This window comes from Littorina saxatilis, linkage group LG8 (genome assembly GCF_037325665.1).
Source record: "Littorina saxatilis isolate snail1 linkage group LG8, US_GU_Lsax_2.0, whole genome shotgun sequence".
Classification (NCBI taxonomy): Eukaryota; Metazoa; Mollusca; class Gastropoda; order Littorinimorpha; family Littorinidae; genus Littorina; species Littorina saxatilis.
The window spans coordinates 46,505,190-46,516,757 of record NC_090252.1 but is presented as its reverse complement, the minus strand read 5'-3'; the positions used below and the strand labels follow the sequence as shown (position 1 = coordinate 46,516,757).

The window sequence follows — 11,568 nt, the reverse complement described above, 5'->3', positions numbered from 1 at the left end:
GTGTGTGTGTGTGTGTGTGTGTGTGTGTGTGTGTGTGTGTGAGCGTGTTTGTGTGTGTTTTCTCTTAATCGTCGCATTTCTTTATTTCCTTAACTGCAGGGTATCGAAATTGTGCACCCGGTGAAGTGAAGTGTGCCAACAACGTTGAGTGTATCCATGCTTCGTTTCGCTGTGATGGTGATAATGACTGTGCCGACAACTCGGATGAAGATCCAGAAATGTGCAGTAGGTCTTCATTCACCCATTTCCTATCTCGATTTTCCTTGGATCTTGTGTTTGCGCGCGAGCGTGCGTGCGTGCGTGCGTTTATGCGTGTATGTGTTTGTGTGTGTTTTTAATTTCACGGAAACTTACCTGAGATGATTTTTTCTTTAATAATTGTTCTGACACGTTATTGAAAAGCACTTTTTTACAACATGTTACAACTTTACTGAAAAGCAAATACAGCACCGTGCTTGAAGGAGAGATAAATAGCATTCAAGATATGTGCTGACACTTTTTTTAAAAGCATTCTGCAACATTGTAATGACAATTGACGGAAAACACCACACTTATCAATAATGCACTTACGCTTTACTGATAAGTACCAAAACGATTTGTCAAGAAGTGCGCAGGCACTCTTTTAAAAAGTATCTTTGACAATTGCCCTATCTGTTTACTTAAAAGCAATTGTGAGCAACGTAATGAGACCAAGTACTAATACAATTGTTTCAAGAATTGTGAAGACACTTTTATGAAAAGCATTAATTACAGAATTGAAATAATACTTTGTGGAACTGCAGGTATTTGTATTGCAGTAGCATTTTACTGAACAGTGCTACTACTAAGTAAGATTTGTTTTAAATTTTTTTTATATCTACAGAATCATAACAAACCTTTGTAACAGCAAATCTTAGTACAGCTACACAAGTACTGCTACACTGTTTTAAGAATTGGGCAATGCTTTTTCTTTTCGAAAAGCGTCTTCCAATTCCAATGAAACTGATCCGAAAATAAATATGTCCAATTTGCACGGTGGTGATTATATTGTGTATTTCCAACTTGCACTGTGGTGACCACAATGTTTATTGTTTCAGGCCAAGAACGCAAGTGAACGGGAACAGCGATCACCTGTACTATAAGCTTCCACCCACGTTTGTGATGGGATGAAACCTGCCACGTTTTTAAAACTTCATTAGTTTAACTTACAATGTCAACACCATGCTAACAAGAGGCGAAGCCTTCAAGGCTCCCGTAAGAAATCAACAAACAGTAACATAACACAAACTCACTCACTCCGTAACACACACATACACACACACACACACACACGCGCACACACACACACACAGTTAAAACTAACGCATCATATCAACTCCATGTATAATTTTCAAAAGAAGGCAAACAGATAAAATGACTAGGGTAATAGGTTAGGTACCTGCCATGTGGGCACTTTTTCCACTGCTGTCCTCAGTCCTATACTTTTCATCAAGACTTGTCACCATGCCGAGTAGATCTAAATTCGGAAGTCTTCATGTGGCTGAGGCATATATCTGACATAGCGTCGATCTTGTTGTAGGTTAAAGGCAGAGTAAGCCTCCCGTAAACCATCACAGATACGGTCAGGCTTTTACACACAGTACAAACACCATTTCATTTAAACACTCACCAATTGAGAACATTCTAGGTGCCCTCCGTAAAGAGCGAACAATTTTCAAAAAATTTATTTTTGCGTGGTTTATCTTACCCCTGAGCCATCGTGAACCCGTGTGATCCAGTTTTCCCTTTTCACAATGCAGTCGTCATAGTTAGTCATTTGAATGCGACTCGACGTGAGCTTATCTACAATAGCACGTTTTTATATTTAGTCAAGTTTTGACTAAATATTTTAACATCGAGGGGGAATCGAAACGAGGGTCGTGGTGTATGTGCGTGTGTGTGTGTGTGTGTGTGTGTGTGTGTGTGTGTGTGTGTAGAGCGATTCAGACTAAACTACTGGACCGATCTTTATGAAATTTGACATGAGAGTTCCTGGGTATGAAATCCCCGAACGTTTTTTTCATTTTTTTGATAAATGTCTTTGATGACGTCATATCCGGCTTTTCGTGAAAGTTGAGGCGGCACTGTCACGCCCTCATTTTTCAACCAAATTGGTTGAAATTTTGGTCAAGTAATCTTCGACGAAGCCCGGGGTTCGGTATTGCATTTCAGCTTGGTGGCTTAAAAATTAATAAATGACTTTGGTCATTAAAAATCGGAAAATTGTAAAAAAAAATAAAAATTTATAAAACGATCCAAATTTACGTTTATCTTATTCTCCATCATTTGCTGATTCCAAAAACATATAAATATGATATATTCGGATTAAAAACAAGCTCTGAAAATTAAATATATAAACATTATTATCAAAATTAAATTGTCCAAATCAATTTAAAAACACTTTCATCTTATTCCTTGTCGGTTCCTGATTCCAAAAACATATAGATATGATATGTTTGGATTAAAAACACGCTCAAAAAGTTAAAACAAAGAGAGGTACAGAAAAGCGTGCTATCCTTCTTAGCGCAACTACTACCCCGCTCTTCTTGTCAATTTCACTGCCTTTGCCATGAGCGGTGGCCTGACAATGCTACGAGTAAAATGGCATTGCGTTCAGTTTCATTCTGTGAGTTCGACAGCTACTTGACTAAATATTGTATTTTCGCCTTACGCGACTTGTTTTTATGCACGAAACAACGGCTGTGGTTCACAAGAACTCAGTCTAGCGATGGCTTTTGACTGTTGAGAGGAACGGCGATTTGCACTGATAAACCGGCCGTCGTCTGCTACGACCCTTGCGTGACCCTGCTTCCGGGCTTTTCTTTTTTTAAACTTTCACAACTTCGAATTGTTCTGATCTTGTCTTGATGAAAAACGAATTCTTTTATGATTAAAGAATGTTTGTGTAACAAGCTGTCAATTTATTATTTAGATTTTAAAAGTTAGGTCTATCGCAAAAACGAGGCGCCGTTGTTGTTAACGGAACAAGTCTACGAAAATAAATTCTTGGAAAATGTCTCACGCTCGACAGAAAGCAGCCAGGGTGTTCCCGTTCGGTGAGCGTTCAAATGGAAGTATGCTTGTACTGTATTTAGACGCTCGGGGAGCTCTGTGATGGTTTACGGGAGGCTTACTGTGCCTTTAACCTCCTTTCTGAAACAAATGGCAAAATGCGATTAGTTATGATGACTACAAACTACACAAATATAAACAGTGTTTTGAAACAGAATAGTCAGGTTATACCAGCCACTTTACCTATGCAGCATGGTAACCCTACAATATGCGAAACATGTCGACTGCAGCAGCCTGGTAATTCTTAAAATAATTCTGACGGTCAACACAGCCAGAAATGTCAACAAAGACAAGAAAGCTGTTGCAAGGTAAGCTTACCAAACGTTACATAGCGAATCATATATATGATAGTGCGTAAACAGCAAACAGTAGATCTACAATCAAAGAGAGGATCGAGTCTGGAATGAAACGCGATACAGATCTAGCATTCAAAAACTGTCTTTCACGTTCAAGGAAGTTGTTGCAAAGTACTTAAGACTTACTAAATTGTACAGACAAAACCATGACAGTGCATGTTTTGAATCTGAGGAAAAAATCGTGATCATTTTGACTTTGAGAACAGATTCATTCCGTTTCCTTATATCTGCATGTTCAAGTAAATGGTGGACAGTTTTTTTCGGGCAGAGTAAACTTAACTTGAGACTCTACAGCAAGTCTTGAAATTCACATAAATCGAACCACGAGCAAAGACATCCAAACATTACAGGCACTTTAGATCAACTCATTTCACTAGAGGTGACTGCCTAGCACTGTGTTTGACATCCGTGTCTGCTGAAATAAAAATAAATTAAAACAAAACGGATTAACAGTGACACGTTTAATATCAGAGTGGGAGACACTAGATAGTAGATCTGTCTCTGAACTTACCGGGATACGGCTGCAAGATCGACACTGGCTGCCGCGCTTTCGACAGCTCTTCCTCGCGTGGACATTGGAAACACGCTGTGCAGATCAAATTGTAGGAAATCTCCCTTTGGTATCTTCTTTATTTACTTTTCTGGAGCTTAGAAACCGAACAACATGAAATCGTCTTCCCCGGCGAATCGGCGAGGTGAGAACTGGACCACAATCCTTCGCGCGACCCCTGACCTGATCTTGACACCTGACCTGCCGTCTACATGCCAAACACGACACAAACCAGTCAACTGCTTGTACCCCTTCAAAACCCCCCACCACCCGTTTTCTTTGGATACACGCTTTAACTACACACATGCCGACACAATGTTGATCATTGCTTCAATAATTTGAAGATGGTGCTTGAAAATTAAACACGTGAAATGAGTATTTCGGTGTTTAGCCAAAAATGTTAAAGTTTCTACCACAGACATACACACATACATACGCACGCACGCACGCACAGACAGACAAAGTTTACCATCGCATAGGCTACACTTACGTGAGCCAAAAATAGCCTTATTCGGACCTGGCAATGTTTTATGAATACCTGATTGTCCTAAATATTGGTGTTTTAGACAGCAGTGTTATTTGAAGTGTGTACTGCATTGTATTCAAGCAATTGTGTAAGCTTAAACATGGGCGAACTGCATATGTAGCTCTAAACGTATACCTATGTGGCCTTCTACTACATTACGGCTTGGTTTCCCGGAGACGTATGTTTGCCTTAACTCCGAGTTTTAACCCTTACACTGGTGCAATTCTGTAACACATGTTACATAGCCACTGGTGAAATAACAGAAACAAAAATAAAGAAAAACGGTCATAGGTTTTCGCATCCATGGGAGGTAATCGGAACGACCAAACAGACTGAGCCAGTAGCACGACATATGTCGTGACAACCAGGTGACGGTATACGTAAAGTAGCGCGACATATGTCGCGACAACCAGCCTAAGGGTTAATACAAACAGCATGACAAAGTCACACGTTTCTTTTAACAAGTATATTATTGACAATGTTTTTTGGTGGTATTATTTGCGTTTGTTTGTTTGTTTGTTTGCTTAACGCCCAGCCGACCACGAAGGGCCATATCAGGGCGGTGCTGCTTTGACATATAACGTGCGCCACACACAAGACAGAAGTCGCAGCACAGGCTTCATGTCTCACCCAGTCACATTATTCTGACACCGGACCAACCAGTCCGAGCACTAACCCCATAATGCCAGACGCCAGGCGGAGCAGCCACTAGATTGCCAATTTTAAAGTCTTAGGTATGACCCGGCCGGGGTTCGAACCCACGACCTCCCGATCACGGGGCGGACGCCTTACCACTAGGCCAACCGTGCCGGTATTATTTGGGTAGCTGCTTTCTGTGCAGATGTGTTTTATGAATCAATGTTGTACCTGACTCTAGCCTACAAAAAGAAAACAAACAACAACTAATATTCACTTAAAGCAGCAAGGGACGGACCATGGCTTTATACTAAGTTTGTGGTATACTCAATCAAATTATCATAAAACTATCGTACGTTTTAGAATTCAAAATTACATCTGGACAAAAAAGGACTTTAGCATAGCCAATGTCAAAAAGTATGAGTGTGCAATTTAAAATAATCAACAGAATCACAATTCACTAGCCACTATTTCCATTATCAACAAGTAGAAATGTGTATTTATATTTCGAAAATGAAGAATGTGTTCAAATAATTATAAATACAAATGCTGCTTTTAATCATTTTGAAGAAACTGTATCTTCAAGTATACAGGCCGTTGCATTAAACTGAACATAAAAGCACTCCAAGTGTGTGTGTGTGTGTGTGTGTGTGTGTGTGTGTATGTATGTGTGCGTGCGTGTGTGTGTGTGTGTGTGTGTGTGTGTATGTGTGTGTGTGTGTGTGTGTGTGTGTGTGTGTGTGTGTGTATGTGTGCGTGCGTGTGCGTGTGTGTGTGTGTGTATGTGTGTATGTGTGTGTATGTGTGTGTGTGTGTGTGGGTGCGTTTGTTTGTTTGTGTGTCTACGTAAGACTGGTGACTCCTGAATGTTCAACCTCTTTGTTGTTGTAGATACTGCCATAATATTAACAACACAAATAAAGAAAGTAGCTGGCTAAATGAGGTTCTGGCAAAACACAGCAATGTGATTCCCACACCCTGACAAAAAACGTTGCAGATGGATTTAAACAAAACAAAACCAACCAAAACACACAGGGTATATTCTACTTAGAAATTAGAGTGACCTTTTCTGATGTGAAAAATGCACCTTACGAAACAAAACAAACAAAACACACATTTCAGGGAGGAACGCACTCGTGCTGGCAAACAAGCATTGCATTAGATCGTTCTTGTACTTAAAAACATATGTGAAACAACGTTTAACGTTCCACGCGCCTCATTAGGGGCTATTACGACAGCGTTTAAACTCTACATTTGCAGAACATGCATATAATCGGCCTCTGTCGACATATTATAAATAATATGACCATTTCTACACAGGCGCCATTAAACATTAAATTCAACCGTTCTGCTCTTATGTCATGTAGTGGAGGAGTGGAAAGGTAGTAGATACACGAAGCCCAAGTCCAAGCGTCTTGTTTCAACTTTTTATTCAAGAAAACAATGCAAGGAAACGTAGAGGCCGAAGGCGAAACCCGTAGACAGCAAAGCAAGTGTAGTGTCGTGTTCAGCTGCTAGGAGCGAATGCATCTTATGCCGGTGTCCGGCTTATACTTATAGCCCCGGCGCGGACTGCACAGAAAGCACCGTCCGGCGGTGATGAAAATCGGACTGAATACGGCCAGAAACACGGAATCTGTGTTTCTTACACATGCTTTACCCTACGTTATTTAAACAAATACATAACCAATCCAAACAAACAATACATCAAATTAAAGCTACGACCTTTAGCTTTCCATTGCGATAGATCACATTTCGTAAAAACTTATATTTATTTAGTAGGATGCAAAAACAATGGTCCCAGTGAAGGCACTGAACCAACTTCAGTGCGGAAAATTACAAAACTCTCTAAACTGGAATAATGGACAAACTCATAAATCATACAGATAAAAAGAAGAACCCTAGACAAACATCATGATATGCGTTACTTGGGGGAAAATTATACATTGACTTAGTACGAAGCGGTAAAGTCCGAAAGTAAATGGAATCGGCTAAATTCCTGCGCGAGTACCTGTCTGCATAAATTAGCAATCTTTGCAGAGGAACCAAGCATCACTCATTACAACCAAATCCTTATAAACAAACTAAAATCATATGCAACATAGGTACGGGATATGTAATAGTGATACAAAAATGACAAAACAATGATTGAAAAGACAAAGATGAGTTTGTGAGAATCAATTTCTCTCGACGATACATGAAAACCGGTCAAGGTCAGAGTGACGCTTTGGTCAGTTCGAAGCATTATCGTAAATAACACAATAATATGCAGCCATCCAGCCTAATCAGTGACTTCTATGCAAACCTAAATATAATTAGGACCGTATCAAAGATAAAAGGGACTTTGAAAGATAGAAGTTAGGTAGATATATAAAGAAAGGTATTTTATTAGAATTTGCGCCGGCAATGGTGCGCGCGCAGCATCGTATCGTCTGCTATGGGGTGGGTGATCCCGTTTGTACTGTACACAAGGCTGTTTCGCTATGCGATGATTAGAGTGTTTAGGGTAGCGAAGTGCACTTGGCTACAGTCAAATTACTTTTTTCTGCTAAACTTGACAATGCAGGATCCATCAAATAAATGCCAGTATCGCAAAATACATACTTTTGCCGCTTTAGCAGTTAGATTTACCTTCCTGTTATCTGTTGTTGTAGTGGGTTTTACAGCCTCTGCGATCTCCACATTTCCCAAGCTTTTGCATGCCCTTAAACTGTTCAAATCTCTTCAAAGATATCCACACGACTTACTGATACGTGTCTGGTTTGTTGTTCGTGGCACACAACTATCTGGCACTGTTTTGATCAACTTATTTTTCAACTGGTGCCTTAGATTCAGATTAATATGGGGGTACCATTCACTCCTGTTAACAGCAGGTACTCAGGAATATCAAATGTTGCATTTATACATTATAATTGCCCCCCTCCCCCCGCCCCCCCCCCCCCCAAAAAAAACCAAAAAAACACACACACACACACACATGAAACACGTATCTACAGTTTGGAAGCCTCTTGCGCCGAGAGTTCTAAGACGTGGATGCTATATTTTACACTTGCCATTGACTTGCTCGCAAACAATGCATCTGATTATGTAAACTGATCTTAGATTTGTGTGTCCTAGAGCCTTATGTTTGCCTCTGAAATGTGTTTAAAATGTGGCTACGCGAAGAGATACACCATGCCTTTCTTATCACTTGTATATAGCCATCGTAACGAAAAGGTATTAAGTAAGTTTGCCGATACCTCAGCACAAGAAAGCGCTGACGCATTAAGATGACTTGATTTGACAGCTGGTATAGCGGAGTAGCACAAGTGCCTCACCAAAAAATGCATGATTGTCTGTATTCTTTTTAACTTTCTGATTTGTTTTGATTTCAAATGTAACGTGTGTTTAAAGTTTTAGCTTCAAGGGATGAAGTAAAACTACAATGCAATCATTGTTGAACTTCAAATTGAAAGTTGAATGTAAAAGATGTTAACATAACTAATCGTATTAAATAGTTGTTAAGCTTCCAAGTGAAAATGGAACGAATTATTGACCCAAATTTCAATTGATTGGATTGAAAAATGGAAACTTGACAGTACTGCGTCAATCTGTAGGTATCAAACTAAAAGATAAACACCAAAAACCAGTCATCGCCGAGACTACATTCAGATAGTCTCGGCTAAACTTCCCCGAACACCGAGACAGGTCACGCTCGTCTCCGCGAAGCATGCGAACATTATACTCGACCTATTTTCTTTAATTCTGAGCGCGCGCGTTTTTCAAGTAAACATAACATATCTATATATTTTCCAATACAGGAGAAAACGAGGAATACAATGCAATTATTGTTTAATCTGTAAATGAAACATCGTTTTTAATGACAACTTTAATGAGCAAACTAATTAAATAATTGTTCAGCTCCTAAGCGGGATATGACAATATCAAAGACATTTATCAAACAAATAAAAAAAACATGTGGGGATATTATACCCAGGAACTCTCATGTCAAGTTTCATGAAGATCGGTCCAGTAGAAACGCTCTACACATACACACACACAGACACACACACACACACACACACACACACACACACACACACACACACACACACACTCGCATACATACACCACGTCTCGATTCCCTGTCTATGCTAAAACATTTGGTCAAAACTTGACTAAATGTAAAAAGGAGTCGCAACAGTTGTCGTACCCAGACTGAAACATTCATTCCCGTGTCCTTTTTTTCGAATCGTCTATGCCATTATGTTGTTGAAATTGAGTGGTTCGGTGATTTAAGTGCCATGTATTATGTGTAACAATTCCGATTACATTAATGTTGACCTTCCACTGTTTCGTCCTGTCATTCATGTGTACACTGTTGTCGTCAATGTGGATGTGAACATTAGACACGAAGCGGAGCGTTAAACGATGACAGGCCGTAGGTCTGTTTAATGCGGTCTGTTTGTTCGTAGTGTATTTAACGGCGTTCTTTTGGAGCTGCCTCGCCATTCTTTACTTGGACTTCTCAGTTCTGTCAAAGACTGCTGCTCCTCTGCTATAAGTAAGTCTTAGTCGTAAATGTAAAGTGAAGTAATGTAATCCTGTTGTTGGCAATGCTACTGTTGCTGTGGTTTGAACAAGTGGTAGTAGTCATTGTTACTTTGAAAGAACAGTACGTGTCATCACACTGACGATGCTGACACTGTAGCAGCTAGTGATGTACACATGATGTACATTGTTACTGCCACTGTGGAACTGCAGTGATGGGAAAGGGTGGCCGAGTTGTAAGTGCACTTGCCTCGGAAGCGAGAGGTTGCGAGTTCGACCCTGGGTCGGGGCGTAAGCAATTTTCTTCCCCCTTTCCTAACCCAGGTGGTGGGTTCAAGTGCTAGTCTTTCGGATGAGACGAAAAACCGAGGTCACTTCGTTTACACTACATTGGGGTGTGCACGTTAAAGATCCCACGATTGACAAAAGGGTCTTTCCTGGCAAAAAAGTATAGGCATAGATGAAAAAAAAAAAATGTCCATCCGTGTGACTTGGAATAATAGGCCGTGAAAAGTAAATATTCGCCGTAATGGCTTGAGATTTACTGGCCGATGTGAATGCGTGATATATTGTGTAACAAATTCCATCTCACACGGCAGAAATTAATATGTAAAGCGCTTAGAGAACGTCAAGCGCTATATAAATCTCCCATATAAATAAATAAATAAATGTAACCACTTATATAGCGATGACAGTTGTTGTGCCTCCATCATCATTGGCGGGATGTAGTCTCCAAAAGACGATGCTTGATGTACCCTCTATCAGTCTGTCGATGTGCTGCAACCCCTTGTGTGACTGCAGAGCCCGATCTATAGAGCCTCCAAATGTCCCACACTACTGAGTAGGTATCAACGATAGTCAGACATGACACATAGTTAGCTTGTTTTTGTTAAATTTAAAGGTAACAGCATACAAACATTTGCTCTTAATCAGACATGTTGTACTTTGTAACAGTCATTGTGTTGTATACATGCGGGCAATTGTTACAATTATCGTAAAAGTGTAGTATTATTATAGCTATGATAACAATGGAACTGTTTTTAGGGCTTGTAATTTGTTACAGTTACTGTGAACATTTAGAACTGTTACACTTTTTTTCATAACATTGAAACTGTATTTAAGACATGTATTTTGTACAGTTATTGTTAAATTGTAGAACTGTTAAAGCTACATATATTAACAATAAAACTGTTTAAGACATGTACTTTTGTTCAGTTGCTGTAAAAGTGTAGTGCTTTAATTACTATAATAACAATACAACTGTAGCTGTGCTTTAGACAATCTATATTTCGTTACAGTTACTGTGAAAGTGTAGAACTGTTATAGCTACATATAGTAACAATGACACTGTGTTTAAGACATGTAATTTTGTTTTAGTTGCTGTAAAAGTGTACTGCTTTCATTACTATAATAACAATAAAACCGTAGCTGTGCTTTAGACAATCTATACGTCGTTTTGTGTTTGTTTGTTTGCTTAACGCCCAGCCGACCACGAAGGGCCATATCAGGGCTGTGCTGCTTTGACATATAACGTGCGCCACACACAAGACAGAAGTCGCAGCACAGGCTTCATGTCTCACCCAGTCACATTATTCTGACACCGGACCAACCAGTCCTAGCACTAACCCCATAATGCCAGACGCCAGGCGGAGCAGCCACTAGATTGCCAATTTAAAGTCTTAGGTATGACCCGGCCGGGGTTCGAACCCACGACCTCCCGATCACGGGGCGAACGCCTTACCACTAGGCCAACCGTGCCGGAAAACGTCGTTACAGTTACTGTAGTGCTCTAGTTGGTAAAATATCAATGAAACGGTTGTACTGCTAATTGTTTGCATTGTATTCCCTTCAGTTAGTATGAATTCAGCTAATACATCTGT

The 11,568-nt window shown here is 40.0% G+C and overlaps 1 protein-coding gene across 1 annotated transcript in view; it reads left to right on the top strand.

The window, feature by feature from the left end:
* The first annotated feature begins 9,514 nt into the window (after positions 1-9,514).
* LOC138974686 (very low-density lipoprotein receptor-like) overlaps positions 9,515-11,568 on the top strand; it is a 28,291-nt gene continuing 26,237 nt past the window's right edge. The window contains exon 1 of the mRNA XM_070347406.1: positions 9,515-9,701. Coding sequence (XP_070203507.1) covers position 9,701 — 1 coding nt within the window. The 5' untranslated portion in view covers positions 9,515-9,700. The remainder of the gene's footprint in view (positions 9,702-11,568) is intronic.